The 27,870-nt window shown below is 40.0% G+C and overlaps 1 protein-coding gene across 1 annotated transcript in view; it reads left to right on the top strand.

The window, feature by feature from the left end:
- Positions 1–27,870, top strand: part of PDLIM4 (PDZ and LIM domain 4) — a 78,830-nt gene that overhangs the window by 12,427 nt on the left and 38,533 nt on the right. The window contains exons 2-3 of the mRNA XM_063120707.1: positions 6,321–6,472; positions 20,895–20,979. Coding sequence (XP_062976777.1) covers positions 6,321–6,472; positions 20,895–20,979 — 237 coding nt within the window. The remainder of the gene's footprint in view (positions 1–6,320; positions 6,473–20,894; positions 20,980–27,870) is intronic.

Genomic DNA, 27,870 nt, shown 5'->3' with positions numbered 1-27,870 from the left:
CGCACCAAACCACTCATTTAGGGCTTCATCCCACATACCTATTTCCCTTGAATTATCCCCTATGGCATTTAGTTGTTGTTGTTGCTAGCTAAATCACACCCCGGGCGGCAGCACTCCTAAGATCCTTTGAATACCAGGAAAAGAGTTTAAGGGGGGAAATGTAAAAAATCATTTAAAAAATCAATGGATGACCCAATCCAATTCAAATTTGGTGTGCTTAAAGCTCTCCTTAATTTCTATTACTGTGCCAATTTTGATGCTTTTATCTTTAAAACTTACACAGATGTAAGCATTTGTTTAATTGTACTTTAAACATGTCAAATCTTCCTCCTGCACCCCCAGTGGCCACTTGGAAAACAACAAATGATTCGCTCCAAAAGTAGTACCAAAATAGGTCGGGTTTTTTTGGCTTTGAAGCACAATTAAAGCAGGATGCATGGGAGTACTTCACAGTCAAAGCAGATTATAAACTGGAAAACTTCAGAGTCCTTTGCACGGAATTCGCAGTGATTGCACAGTATAACCCTGGTGTGATGAAGCTTGTAGACTGCCCCCAGGAAATAAGGGATGCTACTGCAGGACTTTGCAGCTCATTTTTGCATGATCATATTTAAGTGCATTCCTGCAGTGCATTCCCATGCTGGCTGGGAATTATGGGAATTGCAATCCAGCACCAGGTTGGGAAAGGTTGCACTACACAAAACCAGGTAAAACATAGACATGTCTTTTGAGGTCACTATCTCATTGCCTGATGCAGCAGTCTAGTTGTAGTGATTATACAAACACATAAAAAGCAAAGGATTAGACTGGATGATGCCTGGCATCTCTTTCAGCTCTGTGATCCTGTGATAAAAGCAGACATGAGGGTACCATTGTCTCTGAAACACTGCTGCTTTACTCAGCTCTCTGTAAAACACAACAGAGAGCTTCCACGTTTGGGAAATTTTCTAGTCTAGACAAAAGAAATAACAAACCGGAGCATCCAAGGTCTCTGTACTGAGTCACTTTATTTAATATTATGTTAAAGTCCTTCTTAAGTCTTCCTTTACAGAGTTGAAGTAGTTTTCCTTCCCCCACCCTCCATCCCAAAGGACTTTATTCACATAATTGTCAAAGCAGCTTGACTGATCCTTTCTAAAACAACTTATGGTGATATTAGTTTATTGTGATCCATTACAGTCAGTGGTAGTTATAATCTATTAAAATTAACTCTTCTGTATTCTTTTAATACAAACCATTCATTGAACCTTGTTAAAATAAAATGCTTATTTTAGTGATCTCTGTCTTAAGAGAATGCTAGTAACCAGTTAGGACATTTCTGAGCTTAATAAAACTTTCCAATAATGGATCAGTTTTGTCTTTGTGCTCTTTATATGGATTTTCTTTATATAGACTTCAGCAGTATACTATTCCTTCAAATCCTACTACTCCCCTCATCTGAGCTTTGAAAGGAACTGGCCTATAAGATATTTAATGCAAAGCAATGGAATGAATTACCAATTGTGTCAACTCACAAAGTGATTCAGTATGGAGTCAAAACAAGGCTGCTGAGAAACAAGAGGGAGGAGGTATCAGAATACTAGGGAAACCCCAAGGCTTACTGGACTAAAAAAGAACACTAGGAAATAAACTGAAGGGGGCAGCCTACTGAGCATGCTCAGTGACCACTGAATTCTGACTATGTCTTGTGGGTGGGCTGACAGAAAACCTGGGAATAGAATGTAGTCTCCTGGTAGATGACATGGCTGGTTGGGAACACTGAACAGGAGCCATCCACTGCAACAGTGTGTTGAGGATCCCAGTTGTCCATTCAGTTTATTTCCAGTTCATAGCAATCAGGACTAGCCTCTATGAATTACAAATAATAATAATAATAATAATAATAATAATAATAATAATAATAATAATATCTGAAAAACTAACATCTGAAAAAGTCCTGTATTTTTAGTTTAGGACAGAATTATGGTTCTTTGTTCACTTAAATCCATTGATTCTTAGTCCATAGGCAGACATTTACTACAGATATCAAAGCAGTTCACATGCGGTATCTTAGTAATGTATATCATTATAAAGTAACATATGTTAAGCTGTAACTTGTGACACCTGTAGGATAACATCCATGAATGGATATTCTGAAAGAGATATTAATGCCTTTATTCCCAAACTGTTTTTCAGACTCATTGATACTAAAAAAGAAAGAAAGAAATGGGTGGGGGAGAAGGTTATCTTCTTGTGGATTTCATGACTGAGATAGTTTTGAATCAGGAAACTGCTCTGCTCACACACTTAGCTACGACATCAGCTACATTAACTAATACTATTATGATATTACAATGTAAGGAAGGCCAAGAAAAAAAGCCAATCCAGATAGGTTATTCCCAGCAGATCCTGAAAAGTTCACCACTACCCTCAGAGCATTCTGCTATTTATTTTTAAAATGTTTTTTTTTAATTGAAAACTTCTTTCTGTGCATTAACTGAAAGGATATATACACACACATACACACAAATACTATGGTAAAATAAATAAATACCAATATGGATCACAGATGACAGAACTTATTAGATCAGCATGTTCTTATTTGTAAGAAAAATAATATCAGAGAAGATAAGTAAAGCTTTTTTAAAAAGGCTACCCATCCCTTGAGAAATCATAGTCATTGCAATAAAAATTATCTCCTAATGTAGCAGATATGATTAATCAAATAATCAGAAAATGTTGTCATGTGTGTGGAAGCAGTAACAGATGCTATGAATGAGTGTTAAGGAAACTAAAAGGAAACTATTGGGTTAAATTATGCACACATTTATTGGCCATTGATCTGCTTATATTACATCATTATAGATTAATCTTGTTGGAGAAAGTGTAATTGTTCTGATACAAGTATAACAGGCTGTGATTACAAGGAAAACTTTGTTTCATTTTGGAATGTAGCTTCTTCTTTTTTAATTCAAACTACAGATGTTACCAGGATGTGTCATTAGCCTCCCTCAAAGGGAGTTACAAGCTTTTCAAGATTTTGGCATTAATACAAAAACAGCAGGGCGAAAAAGCTATGGAGATTTAATAAACAGCATTTTATTTCATGCATGACTGGAAAGTGACAGGTAATTTGAACAGCAGTCAGGGAAATCTGTTATGGAAGATAACACCTCTGCAGGAAGCTATTTGAATAGTTGCTGCAGTGTTGACTGCTTCTTTTAATTCTAGGAATAATTTCTCATTTGTACCTTGATCTCAAGCAACTAATCCCAACCAAGTATGTTACAAAACAGTGAAACTTGGAAATTAAAGCTGGGGGTTTCCACAGGCCAAAGGCATTTACAGCTTCATCACAGTGAACTTTGAGCTAGAGGACTTGGGTTAATTTGGTTTCTGATTGAGTTTACATTGTAACAAATGTCCAGAATATCACTATTTAGAAGTGTGTAAGTTATATTCCCAGTGTTGTCATCGGGAGCTGGAATGCCCCAAATACCGAACATCTATATCTATACTGGACAGATGAGATGAGGGCACTTTATCATATCTCTTCTAGTACATCCTTCTCCCAATGTGAAGTATTGTGTAACCACTATTCTATGGTAGTTATTCAGTAGACCATGGAACTCTGTGTGAGTGTGGGTACAAATCCTGTATTGGTCAAAGCTTGTCTGCCAAGTACCAGAGACTCTTAACTATTGAGGAATCAGAATAAATTGTATGAATCAGAGTGCTCTAGTCTCCCTTCCATCTGAAGAAAGAAAGAAAGAAAGAAAGAAAGAAAGAAAGAAAGAAAGAAAGAGGGAAGTTCCCTTCCAAAACCATTTGGAGGTTTTCCTATACTAGGGTTTGTCAACTTGTGGCCCTCCAGATGTTTTGATTTACAACTCGTATCATCCATCATCATTGGACATAATGGCTAGGGCTGTAGGCTATAAGTTGCCCACTCCTGACATATACAGTTGGGACAAAGAGAGGGAATCTGATAAGCCACTCTGGAAGGGCCTTGCTAGACCTACTGCATAATCCGGTGGTGAGGAGCGGCCAGCCCGCGCTACAAGTAGCACAGGCTGTTGCTCCTTTCCACATGTCAGATGCGACAGGCTGCACAAAAGCCCTGTCGTATCCTCCATTTTTAATTTTTTTTTAAAGAGGATGGATGCGCAGGAGCGCACCACTGCTTAAGGTAAGTGAGTTTTTTTTAAAAAAACGGTTCCCCGCTCCCCCCTTGCTCCGATTCCCCCCCCCCGGCTCCAATCTTTCCCCCCATCTCCCTCTGGCTCTGATCTTCCCCCCATCTCCCCCCCCCGGCTTCGATCTCCCCCCCAGCTCCCCCCAGCTCTAATTCCCCCCCAGCTCCCCCCGGCTCCTATCTTTCCCCCCCAGCTCCCCCCAGCTCCTATCTTCTCCCCCATCTCTCCCGGCTCCGATCTTCCCCCCCCATCTCCCCCCGGCTCCGATGGGCCCTGTCCACCGCTTTTCCCGGCTACTCATGTGTAATTGCGGTAGCCGGGAAAAGCGGCGGAACGGGCTATACGCTCGCAGTCTCGGCCTCAGCCCAAGACCACAGGAAATATCGGGCTACAACTGTAGTCAGATACCCCAGGCCCAGGCAGGGTTGACCCCTGCCTGAGCCTGGGAGCCCCTGTGCATCATCTGGACGCACAGGGGCAAGCCCGGGAGTTAGCCCAGGCTAACCCCTGGACTAACAAGGCCCTTAGTCTATCATTTCTACCTACCTGCTCAGTTTTAGTGTTTTCTGGAAGGTTTAAACTGAATTCCCTAGGGTTATTGTATTTTGTTACTTCCCTGTTTTGAAAACCAACTCTGCAAATAGGTGTGTCAGCTTCAAAATCCCAATATCAAGATTTCTTTGGAAAATGTAGGACTTTCTTTTCTTACTCTCGTATATCCTGTGGGTTGTAGTCTTTCTTACATCCTGCTCATAAATTAAGTTTGAGCAGTTTTTCTTAGTTTCATTATGCAATTGTTCTGAGATTCCAACATCAATTTGATTCTGTTCTGCTTGAACTCCTGCAGGACTTCTAGATTTTGAAGTGTCAGAACAGATTTTCGGCATGTGCCCAAAATTGGACAATTGTACTATTTCACTACTGTGATTTAAAAAATCTGCCTTTGGATAGGAGATTTCTTCTTTTTATTTACTTTTGATGCATTTACTGACAGAAAAGGAAATATGAACTGCAGCAGAAACAGATATTGTAAGCATTCCTGCTCGTAAGCATATTAACATGGAAATCTGTCCTTGACTTCAGTAAATTTGACTTCCGAATCATTGTGTGTAGGATCACAGCCGGGTTTCAAGATCACTCTCCACTACTAGCCTAAACAAATCTAAATGGGAACCTGAGTTAAGAAAGTCAGGTATGATTCGGACCATATTATAGATTGAACTTTGCAGACACACACACACACACAGAGAGAGAGAGAGAGAGAGAGAGAGAGGGATGTTTATGTCTATGTCTATGAACCTTATAAGCTTTATAAGCTGGAAGTTGTTTGGAAGAAAGTTTGACCATTCTAAATGAGCCAGCAGTTTTCTTGGTAGAAAAAAACAAAACAAACATGCTGGCTGTCTCAGTTCAAAGCTATTCAGTCAGACAATCTCTAATGTAGTCTATTGGCCCTCCTGGCATATCCAGTATCTACTTCCCCCCCTCACTTCCACAACTCCCAAAAAGAATAATAAACAAGCAATGGTGCAGCTAGGTAACTTTGGACCCTGGACTTAATCATCTTAGTGGGGGGCGGGCTTTAGATGGTCATGTGCATTACTTCAGTTATGACGCACACACAGCTGGACAGCCTTGCTTTAAGGTAGATTCCTGCAATGAGCAGGGGGGGTGGACTTGATGGCCTTATAGGCCCCTTCAAACTCTACTATTCTATGATTCTAAGTAACATTTCTCTGTCCACCCCCACCCCTGAACCACAATCCCATGCTTTACAAGTGCTTCTACATTCTTGATGTATTAGAACAATGTCAAAAACAAAACTGTTTGTCAAGCCTGATTTTAAAACAAAATGAAATTCTGAGCACATCCACTTTTGCATTTTAAACTCTCTTAAATCATAGCACAATTGTGTTTATAGGAATAAAATGGAGTTTAGTTCTGCTGCTTTATGCTCTCATCACCTGCTGCTCTCTGGGAAGTCATGGGGGTGGGGTGGGGGTGAGGCCACTGGGGCTTTGGCCCCATGGCTGCTCCACTGTAAGCCTTTGGTTTCTCCTCCCACAAGTCCTGTGAGGAACAAATCTGAGTCTCTCAGTATCAAACATCCCAGTCAGTAATTTTCCTTTTCTTTTTCTCATGCAGATTAATCCTGGAAGTAAAGCTGCTCTTGCCAACCTTTGTCCAGGTGATGTCATCCTGTCAATTAATGGTGAGAGCACAGAAAACATGACACATCTAGAAGCACAAAACAAGATCAAAGCTTGTCTGGATCAGCTGACACTGTCTGTGAACAGGTAACTGTCTGCATTTGCCTTTTCATGCTGACACACTGGGTCTCTGCGTACATTGACCAACTGTGTGCACTGAACATTTGGTCAGATTGAATGTATGCTGTGTTTGACAGGGCACAGCCAGGTGCTCATTGCCTATCCCATGTTCACTATACACACTTTTGCAAATTTGTGCACTGGCCTATTCTTTTATTGTTCCCTTAGCACTTAAGCATCGTTTCTTTTGGTACATAAAAGTGACCATTAGTCGAAAAGGTGGTGATGGTGGTTGTACTTGTTGTTGTTATCCTTTGAAAAATCTCCTTATGGTAAATTCATACATTACCATGTTATTATCAATATGGGGTCACATGTGATTTTTACCAGGTAGTAATTCCTTCTGACTCCATTTATTTAGCAAGGAAAATTTAAAAGTGACAGATCCCACCATTCTCAGTGGCATTAGAGGCTTATGAATATGCTTGAAATCCTCCCCTCCTCCCCACAACATACACACACACACACACACACACACACACACACACACACACATCTTGAGGCTGAGAATATTGGGAAGTGAAAGATAGTCCTCGGCTGAGCTCAGCCTCTCCTGCTACCACTTTCCCTCCTCGTTGCAAGGTAAATTTGGGGAAATGTGAAAGAGGTGAAACAGTAGCAGGGGAGTCAGAGGCCACTGGAAAGACTGGATAGTTCTGAGCATCAGTCTTTCTGAAATTTTAGAGAACTGTCAGAAAAATCTCAGAAAACTAGTTCATGAAAAAAGTCTTTTGAAAAAGCTCAGAAAACTAGGGGCATGTCTACACCAGCCTTTTCCCCTGGGGTCATCCTGAGGTCATCCTTGTGCATCTAAATGACATACATGGGATCCCAGGGTTAATCAGGGACAGGCAGAGAATTTCCCTGGGATAACCAAGACCGTGGTTATCCTGATTTTTCCTGTAGTCTTGGGAAGATCCTGAGCTCCGTGGGGCTGGGGGCACCCGTCCCGGTTTCCCACCTCCTTGCGAGTAACCACATCTATCAAAACGGGCACAGAGCTATTCAGGGGGGCTCCATGCCTTTCAGGGACAGGGGGTAGCAATTTTGCCATCCCTGGGATGGTGGGGGGTGCAGGGTTTTTGTTTTTTTTGTTTTTTTACCTGTCTTTTCCCCCGGATCGGGGCCACACGACAAGCTCCTCTTAAAAAAAAAAAAAAGGTGCCTGCAATGTTCCTCTTCCCTTCCGGGATGTTGCACAGCCGTCTAGACACTGGAGGAGGATCACGGAAGCAGGTAAGTCTGCAGTCCTTCCCCCTCCCTCCCTCTATACCCTCAGATGAAGATGAGCCCTAGGTTGATTCCTGAGACAAGAAGGCTTTTCTCCTCTCTAGTTCAAAGTCATCTCATGGACCCAATCAAGCATTGTCATGTGAACAGGCCTCAATTACACTCCTTCATAATTTCGACCACAGAAGACATAGCAGAGAAGCTTTTACAACTAGTGTAGATGTTTCTTACTGTTATTCAAATGTATGTCAATGGCTGGCATGGTAAAGAAAGGCAAAGTCATATTGTAATGTGTCCCAGTGATTTGGCTTATCATTCTAGAAAAAAAAAAGGTTTAGAAGTAGCACCACAAGGAAACCTGTAGAATGTTATGATGATATATTGCCAATCATTTATATAGGAAGGGCATCACCATATAGTAAAGTGTTTTTGGTTGGTTGTTGTTGTTTTTTTGGAGAAAGCAGATTTAAAGACAAGTAAGTGGGTAATATTATTAATGTGGCAAAATGACTGTATATTTTGGGGGGAGATGAGGGTTGCCAGCACTATCTGTTGTTGTTGTTGTTGTTGTTGTTGTTGTTGTTGTTGTTATTATTATTATTATTATTATTATTATTATTATTTATATAGCACCATCAATGTACATGGTTGTTGAATTGTTGTTGAAAACAGATGGTCTTGTAATTATTTTGCTTCAGCTTTTCCAAGAAGATTCAAAGTAGAACCAAGTATTCATATAAATTGATGTAAATCAATTTATATATCATGTAAATTGATTTTTCTTTTATTTCTCCCTCCCCCTCAGTGGAACTAATTCTATGTCCAAAAATGTTGAAGTGAAGCACAAATTATTTTTATAGTCCTGCCAAAATAAGTTATCTTTATAAGGCTAATGTTATTATTAATAGATTCAGATGTGTTTATAAGATTTTCCAAACTGAGCTAAAATTACATTTTCATATACAAAGAACTACCACTTTCTGTTTACACTTCATCTTAAAAAGTGTTAGACTTTATGTCCTTGAAAACTGTTTGAAACCTAAGTTATTGTTTTTAATATATAAAAAACCCATAACCATTTTCTAGAATACTTATTACTTTATAGCATAGGTTCATATAAATGAAATACAATTAATATCAAGGTTAAACACATTCAACCATTCTAATGGATCTCACCATTGCTTTATGAAATCTAATTTCTATCTCTGATACTGGCCAGTGTTGACTCTAAAGAAAAGCCTTAGACTCCTTATTCTTCCTCAGAAATAGACTTATGATTTAACATTTACCAGATTCCATTATAAGATTTTTGACATGGGAGTGAAATTCTGGCACCATCACATTTTGTGTAAACTTATTGAAATGTGGGAAGTATCCTTGTGCAAAGCTTCATTGCATGTAAAACTTCTACCAAAATACATCAAAGCCAATGAGAGCTTTTACTCCACCATACATGGAATAATAGTCCCAAAGGACTCCACAATATCCATTTATATGTCAAGCAGAAGCTTCTCGTCATCACCTTTGATAGAAACTAAACATAGCATACATATAAAGACTGTAACAGAAGATTTCATATGATTAGATTTTACATTTAGCATTCTAACCAAAGCTGATAAATTGTTATAGACATCTTTGGAATAAATTGTCTTTATTGCTTTTCGGCAGGTGAGACAGTGAAAGTGGTATATCAATGCGTTACTGTTGTAATGGACTGGACAAGGGCCAATAAACAGACTCAATCCAAACAAGGCAGAGGTACAGTTAGCGTGTGGTTTGTCCAAACAGTGGAGTGGTGTTCAGTCTGTTCTGGAGGGGCTTGCACTCCCCCTAAATGGTCAGGTTTATAGGTTGGATGTGCTCATTGATCTATCTTTGTCACTAGAGTCCCAAGTACTTCTGTAGCTTTGAATACCTTCTATGCCTAAGTGAGCATGCTAGTGACAATTCTACATGGGCACAGATAGCCTTGCTTCTGTTTGGAGTACTATATATGAAAATGATCTGGCTACTTCAATTTTGAAAATGATTCAGGGACTTCAGTGGGTACAGAATGTGGCTGCAAGATTTATCTTCACTGCCCCCAGCTGTTTTTAGGCCCAATTCAAAGTGCTGATGTTAATCTTTAAGCCCCTTCAAGGCTTGGGACCTCAGCATTATCTCTTCCCACATGTACTTACCTGAGATAATTTTCAGAGGGTCTTCTTCAAGTGCCTCTGTCACAGTAGGTACCTATGAGTACAAGGGCCTTTCCAGTAGTGGTATTCATGTTAAATAAATAAATACAACATTTAATATTATGGCCAAGGATTGAACCTCCAGAGAAAGGACATGAATATTGGGCCCAGAAGATCCTGTGGGCATCTGTCTTGGAAGGAAACTTTGTAGAAATGTAGTAACAGTCTGGAGGTGACGAGGCAGAGAATAGTCTGGACAGTCTGGAGGTGACGAGGCAGCTTCTGAGTTCTAGCACAGTTTAAGAGTAGAACATACTCTGAACAGAGAGGATTTAAACTACATGCTGAATAATTATCAATTTCAGTTAATTTAAATATTTGAATTATAGATGTATACAGCTAGATTATCCTTCAGGTTCCCTTTTTCACATTATCATTTTCATAGGCCTTAGCTAGACCTAAGGTTTATCCTGGGATCGTCCCGAGGTCGTCCCAGCCTGCTCCCGGGATATCCTGTGTGTCATTTACATGAACAGGGATGACCCCGGGACGATCCCGGGATAAACCTTAGGCCTAGCTAAGACCATATTCTAAAACATTTGGATATGCAGGGGTGTTTAACTTTAGTACAGCAGTTCTCAGATAACTGTGATTGGCCCAGACTACATTGTTCAAAGACAATATGTTGTAATGCTTTCAGCACTACATGTGTTTTCGCATAGCTTTAACTAGCACATTTCTGAACCAGAAAAAACTCTACTGTGGTCAAAGTAGATTTCTGCAGTTTTCATGAAAACTGAGCTGAACTGTGGAATTGAGGGCAGAATCCAATGGGCACTTGTGTCCCCACTGATTTTCTTCCATCCCACTGTGCAGGTGACTCCTACCATTGTGAATGGCAATTTAGCACATCTAGAGCAACCCAAAACGAGCAGAAATGTTCATTTCTGGAGCTCCGCTGGCCTGTCTACTTTTTAAAATGAGTTATTATGCTCATTTCAGGGCTAGGAAGTGCTAAATCTCCCTTGTGTAAGCAGTGGGTCCTGCCTGCACAACACAATTGGTGGGACCCACTGTTTGCGGAAAGGAATCAGCAGGGCAAAAAAGAGCTCCATTGGATTCCTTCCTGAGTTTTGCAAACAGCTTGCACCCCACAGATTGTGTCTGGTTTGGACATCCTGATAACCTATGATGGGTTAAATAAGCCATGATGACTTATTTAAGTTATCATGGGTTATTGTGTGATCTGTTGGATTTTTTTTAAAAAAAACCACAATGGCTTATTTGGCCCAGCAAGATGAATGGCCACCTGAAAGCCTACACTGCCTGCTGTGTCAGGATTACCCAACGCCACCCTGCAGCAGCAAAACCACGTGTTCCCCCTCCCATAAAAGCAGGGGTAACCCAGTGCCATCAAGACAGCCTCTGTATCAACATATAGCTTCTCCACAACTCCTGACAGTTGTACTGGGCTATTACTCTTAGGGATTTGACTACTGTCCAGAACATATTAACATTACTGGAAGATTCAGGATTTTTTGGACCATTTACTTCTCCATATGTCAGGCCTGTGGTGCATTTATTAACTTTATAAGTTAAACAATTCTGAAGAATTTTAATCTGAAATATATCTGCCTCCAAAATTTTACAACTGCATTTAAAAAAAAAAAAAAGCAATGTCTCTCCTAATGGGAAAAATCAAGTTGTTTATTTTGTGCAGTAGGAAAAGTAACTACAGTAACACGTTCATTAGTTCTGTTTTTAGCCTGGACTAAATTAAACATCTGGGTGATGTGATTTTTTATATTTTTCAACTCAGCCCTAAGCATTCTGCTGAGTTCCAAGTCGTTCTGTCTGGCCAATAAAAGTTAGTCACTGCTCAAACCAGATCCAGGCTTATTTTTTCACTGAAAATGAGTCATTCTTTCAGAGCAGCATTCTGAAAAGAAGTGTGAAGCCAATTTAATCAGGAAACTACGCTTGTGATAATTAATCTAGACCTCTCACATTCAACTCCTATAAACCCAACATGTTTTACACACACTCCATTTATTTATTTAGATATAAATGTGTGTGCTGAATTGTGGTGTTTGGAGATCAGAAGAGGCTCAGGATGCATTTACTTTAATTTTCTGGCTTTCAGAAAATCTCAGAGTTCACTGATAATTTTCTGTATTATATAGCATTGATTTAGCATTTACATTGAGCTAATTCATTTGCTAGATGCTTACAAGGAATAAGAACGTTTTGGCATACTGGTATGAAAATGGTGCTTTATAGAATCCACCCAGAGAACTTTCATTACTGGGCAGATGCTGATCATATAACTGTGTTGTCAGAAATTATTGAAGGCCTAGCCTGAGCATCTCTAAAGTGAATAAAACCTGTAAGTATTTTGGTTTTCAAGGTTTAGTACTGTTTTCTATGCAAACCTTGAGCATTGGATGAACAAACATTCACTACCTACAGATAGAATGCTACTGTTTTAGGATCATTCAATTTTATATTTTCAGTTATTTATATACCGCCCCATAGCCAAAGCTCTCTGGGCGGTTTACAAAAGTTAAAAACAGTAAATATTAAAAACAAATATACAAAGTTTAAAAACATAAAAAGCATAAAAACAACAGTATCCTTATAAAAACAGCTATTCTGGGGTCCGTTAAAAACAAACTCAGCTCATGTTGTTAAATGCTGTTAAATATTAGTTGCCATTTACGTTCAATGATCCCAAGAATCATTTTTAAAAAGATTGCTGCTTATGTTTTAATATCATGCCCTAAAGAATTTAATGGACACACTTTAATGAAGTAAAGTGCAGGTCCATAGTTCTTCACAGAACAGATTATCATGATCCTTATTGCCTCTTAGGTTTTTTTTGGAGGGGGGATCTTATTTTTTTAGATGGCAAATCTTTAGAGACTTTCAATTACATTTGCGTTATTAAGAGTTGGAAGTACGGAAATATCCTCTTTATGGTGCCTTTGTTTCTACAGTTCAGAAGGATGAATTGTGTGTGTGTGTTTTAAAAGGCCAGTACTGTAGGTCAAATTCTCAGCTGGCAAATATCAGGATAGCTTAGTTGGTCCTAACGTTTTTACTGATTGCATACCTAGCTTTTAGTTTTGAATTCAAACTAAACTTCTAAACATACACATACACACACACAAACAGAGAGAGAGAGAGAGAGAGAGAGAGAGAGAGGCAGGCTCTGGTCATTCTTCACAGTTTAGATAAGTCATTCTTGTAGTTTCAAGGCAACTGTGTTTTCACACTCATGCATTCCTATCAATGAATGATATAGCTGCTTTCCTGTTTGTGTCCTTGACATGTTCTACTTTCTTTTCTCCATTTATTTTCCACCAGACAGAAAGGGGAGAAATGAGTATATCACAAAACTGACTTCTTGAAAACAACAACAACACTTCTATTATTTTCCATTTACTGAAAGTTAAGGGGGGAAAGTGTGTGCGTGTGCTAGTGGGGGAAGGACTGAAAGCTGATTGAAATAGCTAAGTTGTTTATTATTTTGTTTCTGTTTATATCTGCTGAGTGAATCCTCGTGGAATTTGGTGCTGCGCTCTCTTTGCCAAATAAGGTTCCATGGACACTCAACTATGGCCGTGTGATTAATGGTCATGGCAAGAGAAAGGACACGTCTCAATGAACATCTTTCATCTTCTGACAATTGTTTTTCCATCTACTACCCTTTGTTCAATGAATTATTCCCATTATATTATATAAGAAGATTTTCCCCTTTCAGATTGTGTTCAGCCAATGCCCTTTCACTCCCACTGGAAAGTTCAGTTGGAAAAATTACAGTGACAGAATATTTCCATGTTGCCATTAAGAGAACGATTTAGGCTTTAAAAGTGTTAGACACCAGCATTATTGTTGTAATTCCAGAAGTATGCTTTTAGTTATTTCAGTCGATAGACATAGAATAACATTCTGTTTTATTTATTCATATATGTTCAGTCTTCAACTCAACAAGGATACCCAGAGAGGCTCACAATAAATAAATAAATAAATCTGTGAATAATAAAAACTAATAAAATTAACAACAAGATTAATTAACAGCAAGTCAGAGAGAATGCAGCATAAGAGAGACTTAAGACTAATACATTCATGGAGGATAAGGCTATCAATGGCTCCTAGTGATAATGGGTATATATTACCTGCAGTATCAGAGGCAGTATGCAGCTGTATATACCAATTGTTGCTTGTATACAACTGGTATATGAGCAGGAAAATGCCATTGCACTCATGTCCTAACTGGAGGACATCGAAGAGGCAGATGATTGGCCACTGTGTGAACCGAATACTGGACTAGATAGACTCTTGGACTGATTCAGTATAGTCCTTAAAATTCTCTTTTTTTCATAAATCTAAAAGAAAAAATGAAAAGAGCTAGCAACAAAAAGATATCAGGCTTGGCACCAGGTAAGCCTCCCTGGGAAGAGAATTGTATAATCAGGTCACCACAGCTGAAAAGGCCCTATCTCTGTTCCCCATACTTGGCGGTAGTGGGAGCCAGAGAAGGGTATCTGAGGATGATCATGATATATGGGCAAGTTCATATGGGAGAAAGTAGCCCTTAAGGTATCTCAGTCCCAAACTATATTAGGCTTCAGGTTAAAACTAGCACTTTGAATTCCTCAACCTTTAGATATTTTAAAATTTATTTTTGTACTATTTGCAACAGCCTATGTCTATAAGCAATAAACATTCTTTTGTTATTGTTGAATTGTGACAAGCCAGCCCTACCATCACACAGAATAAGGCAGCTGCTTCAGGCAGCTGATTTTGGGTGCCATGACAAGGCACTTAATACTTATTAAATTAATTATTATTGCATTTTTATTATCGGGAAAGGGAAGAGACATGTGTGGGATTTTCTGCCTCAGGTGCCAAAATAACTTTACCAGCCTTGGGTACTATGTCCCTTGACTTTGCATGGAGGGCATTTGCTGCAGTGCCTGAGACAGCAAAATGTATTTGGAAATGGACTGGGAGCCAGAGCAGCTGTTTTGAAACAGGTAAGAAATGGTTCTTTGTGCTTGGTCAAACAGGTAGCTACTTATTTTGAACCAACTGCAGTCTCTAAAGGCAGTCCCATATACAGTGCCTTGCAGTAATATAAATGGATTTGTTACCAAAACATGGATAATGGAGCCCAGGCTATCTCTGCCCCAGAGGGGCCCACAGATAGCATGCTGTCTTGAGTGTAGAAAGCTGAAATGTAGAATATGAATATTTTAAATAAATCCACCAAATAACCAATGGCTGAGGGAATCAGAACAGGGACTGGGAAAGGGGATAGAGCCTTTGGAGAGAATCCCAGAGGGTAAATTTATGACTTCCAGAGGGCCAGATTTCTATACCCCCTGCCCCAAGTGTTTATACTTCAACTGCTTTTACTAAGCATATTAAATGTACGATTTCGAATATAGACATGTCTCAAATATAGTCTCTCATATATATATATATATATATATATATATATATATATATATATATGACTGTTGTTAGTAGAAAACAAAGTTTTCAATAGGAGCCTTTTTCAATGCAAGCTTTACAACCACACCAAATCATCTAATGATACAGAGCTGTATATTTGAGCCTGATGCTGCTTTGATATAAGGACCCTTTACATTCTTTACATTCATAGTAAGAAGATTTGTTTGTGTAGCCAATGTAGCTGTTCAAGGAAAGGAGGATACGTCCCTAGAAATGTGAAAGCCACTGATAACCCTTTTCCAGGAGGGGGTTGAACAAAATTTTTGTAACCAAGCAGGGAAAGCTTGTTGAACTCTTTTCACTTAAAGTATCTTAAATATACTCCTAAATGTGTGACATGGCCAAGGGCCAGACATCCACTGACCTTCAAGGAATAAGGATTAAGCCATGGATATGTGAGAACACCTACTGTCTTGGGTGGTGGGACTAAGACAGTAGCCCATTTGTTTAGACAGGAGGCAGCAGAAATTCTGACCAATTCCAAATGTGGACAGTGTATGGAAGTGACTCATTTCTGGTCGCTGATGTAACATATGAGAAATTGCCTAGACATTCCCATCAAAGATCACAGATGTTAGGGCTAAGGGCCTTCAGAAACAAGGGCAGGAAATCAAGGAGGTACAGTAGGAGTAGTACTCAATGTCCATTTTATGTGAGAGAGAGAAAGTAAGTGATTGGGGTTTAGAGAGCTATTTACGTTTTAAATCAACATATGGGCTTTTGTGTCTTCCTTGAGTCAGTGTAGAATGATATGAGTTTCATTTATTATCCTGATGTGTCCAAAGGGGACTAAAATAGCATGTTTATAGCAGATGTTTAAGGAAAGCATTCTATTAACTTTTATTGTGGTTCTGTATGAATTATGTTTCAAAGAAATACAGAGTAGAGATATTTGCTGTTTCGCTGTTAACAATGCATTCAGGAGACTTAAATAATTATTTTTATATAATTCTTCTTGTCTGTCAGCTTTATAGAGAACTTGAAGCTGTTTTCCTCAATAAAGAAAATTATCCCCAACTCAGTTAAGAATGCATGATTTAACATACAGAATGGAAACAATATGGTTTGGGAAAATGCCCCTCCAGATTTCTATAGGCTGAAGCACTCTAAAGGACACATCAGGTACAGGATAATAATGTGTTGTGTGTCAAGAAGGATTGCAGTGTGTGAGAGCCATGTTTTTTTCCACTGGGATGGCTGGGGGGAATGTGGCATTGTGCAATGTGCCCCTGCCAGCCCACTTCCTTGCAGAAGGGGCATGTGGGAGGGGTGGCTGGGCAGGAGCCAGAAACCAGTCCCATTTCATGGCATTTTAAATCCACAGGCAGAATCCATTTATTTATGCAGTTTGTTTGCAGCATATCTGGGTATGACAAGGTTCCTTGGCAGTGATGCCCTATGCATGTTTGCTGTATGCTGACTATGGAAAGTGTTACTATATATCATAATCTCAAGTTTCCAAAGAGGATGCCACTGAGAAAGTAAATCACTTTTGTTCTTCAGTGAGCCTAGTTTGCTTGCTTGCTTGTTCATTAATTATGCATTTGATAGTTCAAGAGAAGGATAGGCAGCTATCCAATGGAGGCTGGTGGTTCCAATGTCAGCGGGGAGGTAAATCCACTCCAGGTTTCAGTCAGAACTGTAAAGGAGCTGACAAGGAGTCACCAGGCTCCACTGCAGTTATCAACCATTTTCTTCAAGAACAGGGGTGGGGAATCATATCCATTCCAGAGACCAGATGGCACCCCCCTCTCCCTGGTCTGTGTATGCCAGCTGTGTAGGTTGGATGCCATATATGTGAATGTGAACTACAGATGTGCCTATTATTTTCTTGGACTGCTGAAATGGGCAGAAAGGATCTCAGTGCCCAGCCCCACTGATGTGCGGTTGCTGGCAGACCTCGCATAGTTTGGCCTCACACTGGAATAGAATTAAGTTGAAGTAATGCATATCTCTGGTGATTCAGATGTGTCTGATCCGAAGAATTTTCATGGTTGTTCTCCAGAGAGTGTCTCCTTGTTTTCTTTTATGCTGTGTGTAATTCAGAATATTTTTTCCAAGAGCTTTACAATCAAATTGAGATCAGGATTTGGCTCACTACAGCTTATTTCAGGCAGTTGTGTGGCCAAAAAAGAGAAAAATCTCAGAAGCATTGTCCTCTTTTTCATTGGGCTCTTCCTTACCCCACCAAATGTTTCTAAGTAATGTTGACAGGGAGGAAGTGTGTCAACTAAATTTCAGTAACAGGTCTACTCTCCTGGCTTTAAACCACAATTTGAAATACATTTATTTGATCACAATGGACTTGCTTCCAAGGGCACAGAATTGTGGACCACTAACAGGGGCAGCATTCTTCATGCAGCTATGGCAAGAATGATTTCCTGTCCTACTTACTGGCAAGTTATTTCAGGATTGTTCCTTTTTTTAAAAAAAAAAATCATTGCAGTACCTATCCGAGGAAGAGGTTTGATTCATGTCTTTGGTAGGAAGCAAGTGAAAAACTGATTGGCTTTATTAGGATGCAACATGAGAGGTGGGGTCTGAGCTCCAACACACTAAACAATTCATTTGAAACCACAAATTTCAACACCATCAGAAACCTATTTTACACCAAACATAGGTGCTGATAAGAAAATGTTTGTTTGTCTTTAAGTGGGACAGATAGGGCACCTTGATGGATGCCCAGAAAGGTGTATGAGGACACATTGGGCTAAACATAGTCTTTTGGGCAGGCTACTTGTCCTTTGCCATGCCTCCCATGGTAATCGTTTTGTGGTGGTGCCCAGGACAGGTTCTGAAATCATCAAATATGCCCATGACCTGAAATAATTGCCTACCCTGGTTAGCCTTATGTGCTTGAATCTCAGATTCATGTGCTTCGGCTCCCCTCCTCCAATGCAGCTGCAAGAAGGAGGTTGGAAGCTTTTGTTTCCATTTTTAACAAACTACAGTTTATCATTATGTCTGAATCCAGGTAAAGTTACTATACTTTGTTCGATTTCAGACATAATAATAAACTGAAACTGTGGCTTTACCTTAACTATGGTTTAGGGAAACAAGCCAACTTCAACCCATGGTTTATGTTCCTGGCTTGTTTTCCTAAACCATAGTTAAAATTAACCACAATTTAAGGTTTGAACATTTATTTATGTATTTATATATACATTTATTTATTTTCAACTTTTCCATACAGCCCAATAACAATTGATGTAATTATAAACTACAGTTAACTGAAAATGGAAAGTGAAATGAAGAAAAGGAAAAGAGAAATGCATGAATCCGAAGCTCATAATGTAACTCTAATCTATAGTTTAAGTTCTGATTGGACCAGAACATTACAAACAGGAAATATAAACACATCCAACCTATAACTTGGAGGATTTGTTCCCCAAGCAAGTCTCTATGAAAACAGCAGTCTGAAATGTTAATATTCAGACCTTAAATATGAACAGTGATAAAACACTCAATCTATTCCAGTTAAATAAAGTACAAAATTAAAAATGTAACCATGTTAGGCTTGGTTCGAGATGTTTTATAGCAGCACAATCTTTCCCATTTGTTTCAATAGCTTTTGCTTTAGTCTCAGAGAGTTTTAAGTATTTCACGGTTCTTAGGATGTTTTTAGGATGTTTTAATAATGTATACTATGTTTTTAATTAAGTTTTATGTATTTCATACTTGTTGTTGTTCCCCGCCTCGATCCAGATGGAGAGGCGGGTAAGAAATATTATTATTATTATTATTATTATTATTATTATTATTATTATTATTATTAAAGTTAAACAAAACAATATTAATTTTCAACAGAAAAATCTCATAAATCCAAATGCTTGCATGTTGTATATTACTATTTTATAAATGCCAACAATTTGATTTCATTTAGCTCTAATGTTTGGCAGATCTGGAGTCAAATCAAAATAAAAGATTCTAGGTTGTAATGATTAGCTGTACCTACCAGGAAGAAGAAGATTCTGAACATTTTTCAAAATGACATGCATAGGTCTCCTAAGGTTGAATAGAAAGTTCCATGCTGTGCACAGAAACGTCTCAGTTCTTCCCTAAATTCATTATCATGCCCAAACTGAGAAATACAGAATGTGAACTACACCATGGAGTTTTAATTCTTGAGACAAAGAAACTTGAGCCATTGTTAGTGTCAGAGAAAGCATATTACTAGTTCAAAATAAAAGGAGCCCAGTTGAAGAATAGTGGCAGAATCCAATGGAGCACTTCCACCCTACTGACTCTTCCACTCGGCCAATTATATTGCTCAAGGAGCCGCCCACCACTTGTGCATTAACTGTGGTTAATTTAGAACTTCTGGGGCAACCAGAAAAAAAGAGGTAACACTTGTTTATGGAAGGAGGCAGGTCAGTGGAACTCCTATAAGGAAGCTCCACCCACCTGCCTCCTTCCGGAAATGAGCATTTCTGCTAGTTTGAAGGCTTGTCATAGGAAACACTAAGGGCCTTGCTAGACGTGCCGGCTTATGCCGGCAGGGAGGCGGGGCTGAGGCGCGCTAACGTTAGCACGCCTCCCCCACACTTCCAGACGGCGGAGCCGCAGGGAGGACGGAAGCCCTGCGGCGTCCGCCATTTTTTGTTTGTTTGTTTGTTTAAAGGGGCTGCGGGTGGCCCGAAGACACCAGGAAGGTAAGGGTTTTTTTAAAAAAAACGGGGGGGAGGATGGCAGGGTGGGTGGCAAGGGGGGGCGGGTGACAGAGGGAGCGCCGCGCGCCGCCGCTGCCGCTCCCAAGCAGGTGAGTGGCGCTTGCCCGGGCAATGCCTGGGCATTGCCCGGGCAAGCGCCGCTCACCTGCTTGCAAGCGGTGGCGGTGGCGCGCGGCGCTCCCTCTGTCACCCGCCCCCCCTTGCCACCCACCCTGCCATCCTCCCCCCTCCCCTCTCTTTCCCCCCCGCCCCCTGGCCGATGGGCACAGCGCTCATACGAGCGCTGTGCCAGGCCGGTCCGCGGCTTTTCGCGGCTCCTCGCGAGTAAACGAGGAGCCGCGAAAAGCTGCAGAAGTCTCCACACTTCCCCCAGCCCTGGCCTGAAGCCGGAGCTGGGGAAAAAGCGCGCCATAAGTGACTTTGCTTATGGCGCACTAGACCAGGCCTCACTGCGGCCTGCCGCCGGATTCCCCTGTGCGTCATCTGGACGCACAGCAGGGAAACCGGGTTGGAAGGCGCGCTAAGGCCTGGTCTAGCAACGCCCTCAATCTCCCTTGCATAAGCAGTGGGTCACACTTGTGCAACAGAATTGGTGGGACCTGCTGCTTGCGGAAGGGGATCAGTGGGGCAGAAAGAAATCACAGGGTTAATTACCCCATTGGCTTTTGCTCCATCTGATTGACTTACTGATATAAAATCATATCTAAGTTCAACTTCAACTTTACTGAGGATAGGTAGCAACAAGCTATATTGTTGTATAGTAAGCATGCTATTTTGGATTTCTCATTGCAGGGCAGAAAGCAAGGTTTGGTCCCCTAACGTTTTAGAAGATGGAAGAGCACAAGCTTATCGGGTCAATGTAGAACCAGAAGCACAGGTATGTGACCTTTCCACTCCATACCATTTTTGTTATTTTATTACTTCCTTCACAATATAAAACACTGATGGGCAATATCCAATGCTGCCACTGCACTGCTGCTCAATCTGCGTAATGTTGCTTGATTTTCTGTTGTGTACGCAGAACCCACTGCTCACACAAACAGAAAACTAACAATTCAAAACACAACCCCAGAAGCAAGCAGAAATACTTGTTTCCAGATTGGGACAGGACAGTGGCACTTCCTTTTGCAAATACCGCTGACCTTCCCCGTTTCAGAAATGAGTGTTTCCATTCGTTCTGGCTGCTCCTGGAACTACTAGTTTCCCATTGCTAAGAGAAGGATTCGATACTGCCTGTTTAGTTGAACAATAAATATAGGGTGCATAATATGAACATTTGAAAAAAAAGCCTGTCTATAACATTTTTCAATGTACAAAATGCTTCATAAATTGTATGTTATTTATTTTCACTGCAGCATTTTGAAGAAGAGTAAATGTAGCTTGTGATCTGTCCAAGATTATCTAGACAGCTTCATAGACAAGTGAGGATTTGAACTATGCCCTCTTCATCTGAAACCATTTGCATGGAATTTGAGATATCTATGAGATCCTTAGGAAAACTTTTAGAATTCTGAAGAAACAAAACAAAACTGTGGGCTACAAACTCTTCTTGACCTCCTATTTGATCCACAGCATCTAAATCTCTGCTTTGGATAGTATGTCAAGGGCTGGTCTACACATTTCATGCCAGTCCACATCTGAAATGGCTTCACAACCATAGCAGCAGTGGCATAGAGACTTTGCCCACAGTTGCAGCAATCCACAAAGTAACTCACTTTAGATATTTTCAGTGTCGTTGTGCACTTGTCATTCAAAGTCAGTTTCATTTGGCTTTGTATATATTGATTCAGCCTAGTGTGGCAAGAAGAGAAAAGGCAACACAGCAGAAATGTAGCAGCTAAGTGAGAAAGGAGGAGATGAAAACTCTTTACATCCTTTCCCTGCACTTTGTTATTTGGTTTTTTGAGGGAGAGGGGAAAGTTGCCAGCAGTGTTATCAACCAGAAGCGGAAACCTCCCCACAGGGGACAGTTTCAAATGCCTTTTTTGCCATGTACCTAAGAAAGGGGTGTATATCTTGCCACCATAGTATGGGCATTGGGCCACCACCAGGGAGCAGTCCCAAAGGGTGGTGACCCAAAGGAGGGGAAGAGGGCATACGCCAGTCCATTTCTGACAGATAGAAGGATCAGAGGTGAATATTCTTAATTCCTGTTTTTGAGGTGCTTTCAGATTTGCTGACATGAGTGAGAATTGGGAGTTCAGGGATTGGTTTTCGAATTAGGAGGCAGTTTTAAGTTCATGAACATTCTCTGTGTGGTGGAGTCTTATCCCACACACACCCCTTAGAATTTTTGTGGGGGTGGACACAGACTATCTGCCTCGAAGTCCTATTTGTCATCTAGCTCCTTCACAACACATTTTCCGCTTAATATGTTCTCTAGTATGACTTTACATGAGGAGCCTACAGTGCAACCTGCCATGGACCTAGAGAGTGTGAACGATCTGTAGGGTTGTGGGGTGGGTGGGTGGGAAATGGTTAGCAATAGGAGCTGGAGTGTATTGAATATCTCTGGAGTTATGGGACCTGAGTAACAAACTCTGAGAAATAGCAAAAACTGGCTGCAGGGAAGGGTGGGCAAATCTCTGTTTCTGGTCTGTGTCACTTTTCATGTTTTTACCGATAAGGCTGTTTGCTTTCTACATTATTATTTTTTTACAATTTTAAAAATTCTTACATATTAGTCCAAGAGGTGCAGATCAGGTTATTTATTTATTTATTTAATTATTTTATTTATTTATTGCATTTTTATGCCGCCCAATAGCCAAAGCTCCCTGGGCGGTTCACAAAAATTAAAATCACAAGTACAGCATAAAAACTAACGTAAAAGCTTAAAACTACGGTATAAAAGTACAACCATAATAAAACCTAGTAGCAATGCAGATATTTAAAATACAGAGACAAATTTACAACAGCAGAACTAAAAGACTACAATGCTAAAATGCTAAAACGCCTGGGAAAATAAAAAGGTCTTCACCTGGTGCCAGAAAGGGCACATCATAGGCACCAGGTGAATCTCCATATAGGAATCCATATGGATTAAATTCCTCATGCATCCTTACTGCAAAGTATTAGAGGTACTAGATAATCTGGACAAGCTTGATATTGATCCCACAAAAGTCAGGGCTGAAGTGAGCATTGGGAGCACCTGATAGTTACCTCTGTCTCATTCCCAGCTGCCACCTGGACAAATCTTACAGGGGCAAAGCTCTGGCTGGAAGCAAGCGATGTACAGTTTGGCAGTAGAACCAGATGCATCATGACAGGATCACTGGAAAGGGAGAATCCTAGTAGGCTTCTGGGTGGGTGGTGGAGACATGAAGTTCTCAGTCACACCTGCTTCTTCAAGTGCACTTCAAGTGCATTTCTGAATTGCACTGTTATACTAAAGCGCAATAAAACCCTGACAGGTCAGAACAACATGCATAGGAATATAGGAAGCTGCCTGACACTGAGTTGACACTTGTAGCCCAATACTGTTTTCACTGATGAGCAGCAGCTCCCCAGGGTTTCAGGAAGGAGTTTTTCCATCCCTACCTGGAGATGTTGGGAATTGAATCTGCATCCTTCTGCATGCAAAGTATGTGCTCTACAACTAAGCCATGGTCCTTCAAATTCCATCTACACCATTCTTCCCCAGCCTGGTGCTGTCCACGTGGGTTGGACTATAGTTCCCATCATCCACAGCCAGCATGACCAACAGCCATTTTAGCCTCCATGATCAAATGGTCTGGCTGCTTTAGAGGAGGGGTGGGCAACTGTGACCCACAACTTCCATCAGCTTTAGCCAGCACAACCAATGGTGAGAGATAATGTGAGCTACAGGCCAAAATCTTTGGAGGGCCACAAGTTGCCCACCCCTGATTTAGAGGAAATTTATAACAGTCAGGGCAGTATTGCAGTTTTCTATTACCTACTCTTTATCCATGGTGTATGTTCCTGGCATTTTAAATATAATAGCCATTGATCTACCAAATTCAACTAACATGTCTTATTAGCTATGTGTCATTCTTAAACCACTGTGTGAGAATGTATACTTCTTTTATTTTACGGTGACAGCACACTTGGAACTAGAGAAGCACTACTCAACAGTAAGTGTGGTTTCATGAAACTATCTTGTGACATAAACAAATCTTTTCAGCAAAAATTAAAAGCTAACAGATGTTTTTAAAGTTAGTACAAAATGGTTAATTTTCAACATTTTCAACTACAACATTTCCAGGAGAGGGATATATATTTAAATATTAACATCAAAGATTCTTCATGTAGGCCAACTGATGAATCTTTAATGCAATTTTGACTACTGCTAGTTCCTAGTTCAACTTTTTCTTTTACACCCTCATATTATAGCCATTCTGGCTTATTCCTGAGAACACATTTTCATCTTAGATCCAGATAAGTCCCAGGTTGTTTTCCCTCTTTGGGATACGTAAGACTTCTTGCTCTCAGTCCAGTGGGTCAGTGCATGCCCTTTTCTAGGACATTGCCTGGGCTTCAGATTCCTCAACATGGCATTGAACTGGCACTATTACCATCTACCATGTGGACGTTTCAGTATGGTGACTGTGTTTGAACAATTAGCTTACTTGTTTAGCTTACTCTGACTTGTGCAAAATTGACTTGATTTTTTTTTAAATAAAAGGGTGATGACATTAAAATAAGAAAATGATATTGAAATAACAGACAGCAGTGGGGACAACTTGAGACATGTGTTCAAACCAGTACCTCTTTAATGAAATAGTTATGTTTACATGAAAAAATGTTGAAGTAGATAGTCAATTACAGGAGGGGCTTTCATTAAACCCTAGTAAATAGGTCTTCTATTTTTCATTCAGCTTTTTCTGATCTCCAGCAAAAAAAATCCATTTTCATACTTTTGTTTGAATATTGCTTTGTTGTATCTCATTTGTGCCCTGATCAGTAATTCCTTTTATCCAGCACGATGGCACCAACAGTGATCAATGATGGTTAGCTACCAGTACAGAAAGCAAGTAAGAGCAAAGGGCAATACGAAAACAAGCCATTCCCTGTTATTCCTTGTGAGCTATTCATTATTAATCTAGCTTCTATCTATAGGTTGCCTCAAGCACATACAGATTTTGTGGAGGTTATTATTATCTGAGCATTAACAATATGAGTCATGCTGATGTTGCTCATTGTATAGCTATAATAAGAATTCCTTATACAGGGAATTAAAAAGATACACCAGAAATATCTACAACCTTCCATTGCACACATACTTCCAACTACAGTTGTTGTTTTTTAAAGGTCTCATGGGTTTTGTTTTGCTTTCATTTCCACGATGTATTTTCTGTTCTGTTTTGTTGATATTCACAACAACAACGGTCTTATCCTTAGGTATCTGAAGAAAGTTGTGTTTCTAGCTTACTATTGAAGAGCTACCATTCTGCAGCACCTAAGAAACTGAGCTTATAAACCAGGCAGTGTCATGGACTTAGAAAAGCCACTACACTCTCAGCCAAAGCCCCAACTCCAAATCATCAATATAGGGATGATAATACTGACCGACCTGACAGGGGTGTTGTAATAATGTATGTAAAGTGCTTCAAACATTCGAAAGCACATAATGCCACTATTGTTATTTGTTTCACTATCTGTTCTATAAGTTGTCTTTAAACATACACACACACACACACACACTCCAAAGGAGAGCCATTTTTCCTTCTCTAGAATAGTGCCCCATGCCACTGAAGAAAGGAATTCATTAGTATAAATTTTCCCGTGCTTTGTCTCTTATAAATTTTTAGTCAAAATACAGCCGTATGTTGCCAATAAAAGAATAGGATGTTTGCTTTCTTGACCATTTGCATACTGCCGGATTTGACAGCTTGCTGGCAAAGCAGATATTGGAAACTCATGTTTCAGTGTGCGAGGTCAAATTCTGCTCTTGTTAATTGACAGTAGTTGCAGATTTCTGGTCATTAGGGGGAAGGAGAGAAAAAAAGTTTTTTGCAAAATGGACATTGGCAGCTTTGTGGAAATTCATGAAGCAGAAAGGGGAACAGGGGAGCAAAGGGTTTCACAATACACTGCAGAGCCTTTCACAGTAAGGTCATTGGTTCATTTCTAGTCCAGAATAACAGTGATCAAAGGTTTCTGGTGAATTCAGCCTTAGGTCTCTGTGGTCAAAGATCCATGGTCATACATAAACCAGCCATTGGAATCTGGCTTTTAGCTAGCCGATGCTGTTGATTACAGCTTTATCAGGAAGGCCCTGAGGTCCCAAAACCAGTGCAGGAAGCCTTGTCCTATTTACATAAAGTCCACATCACTCTAGGTTCTTGAAGATATAAACAGTTAACCTTTTGTTGAGCCAGCCATACCACCCACATAAAACATAAATTTAGAGCCTTTTCATTTGCCCTTTTGAAGTCCTAGATGACAGTAATTATAGCATTAGTGTCATTCTTCTAGTCTAATATAACATTTACCCATGTTTATTTCCTGTTGGACAGAATTCCCTTATGGAAGCACAAGGAATCATAAAGTTTAATATTAGTTGTTTTTTATGAATGGAGCTCCAAGTTTTAGCCTTACACAGACAAAGAAGAAATAGTGTTTAATTTTGAGAGAAGACATTGCAGCATGTTTTCAATACTGATATTGTTAAAATAGAAGTTAATCAAAAAAGAGTTATAAATGAGCTATGACATTTTTGAAATAAAAGGCAGGTTAGGAGACGCCACAGAACCATTTTAAAAACAAATTCCTGCTTCACTCATGAAAATTGAGCAAGCCTAATTATCCTTGCATTTCATATGAAAACAAGCACTTACAATACTACATCAGGGGGCTTTATTTACTCAAACATCTGTTTCACTCGGCTTTGCTGACTGTAATTGGTTACATATGTAGTGAGCATATTTTTAAAAGCAGGGCTTTAACATACAGCCAGTTTTAAACCATTTCTCATAGCACTTTCGGGCTGATTTACTTTACCAGCTGGAGGCATGGTAGGCACTTGAAATTGCTGTGCATATTTGGTTTCTTTCAGCTCACTGTAATCAACTTGCACACACAGGATCTGTTTGTTTGTTTTTTGCCTGTAACTGAAAAAACACACATCCTAAATATGCTCCTGGTGGTTCTACATGGACCTATGGCCGGATTGGAGTCCATCAGGAGAAGAGCCTCCAGTGTGGTGGCCCCCTTCCTATAGAATTCCCTGCCTTTGGCGGTCAGGCAGGCACCAACATTGTGTTGCTTCTGGCACCTCCTGAAAACATTATTTCAGGAAACTTTCCATGAGTTACCAGGCACAGTTTTATCAGAACTCTGTTTCTTTTAAAAAATAGTATTTTGAATTATTATTATTATTATTATTATTATTATTATTATTATTATTTTATCCTATGTGCTGTTTGCCACTCTGAGCGAGGACAGATGGGGAAGGACCGCACTGACCTCACTCAGCCAGAAAAGTTGGGGTAAGTCCCAAACTTTTCTGCTGCGAGTCTTCTGCTCTGAGTGGCTGCATCATATAACTGATGCAGCGCAGTTCCAGAGTCACCCCAGAGCAGAGACAATGTTAAGACAGCCCCTGGGACACTTTTGGGGACAGATGGAGACAGAATCACACAGCGAGCAGAGAGAGCAGTGAGATTTTAGTTCGTGCTGTCTGAAACAATAGCTCTCCAAAAATCCATGGCAGGATCAATTGATGTGCTGCCTGCAGCAAGGGTCTATTCACTTCTAGTATATTGTATTTGTATATTTGTAAATAAAACTGATATTGCAAAGACAACAG

Source organism: Elgaria multicarinata, chromosome 3 (assembly GCF_023053635.1).
Source record: "Elgaria multicarinata webbii isolate HBS135686 ecotype San Diego chromosome 3, rElgMul1.1.pri, whole genome shotgun sequence".
In the NCBI taxonomy this organism is placed as follows: Eukaryota; Metazoa; Chordata; class Lepidosauria; order Squamata; family Anguidae; genus Elgaria; species Elgaria multicarinata.
The sequence above is the reverse complement of the archived record's forward strand: the minus strand, read 5'-3'. Positions and strand labels throughout refer to the sequence as shown.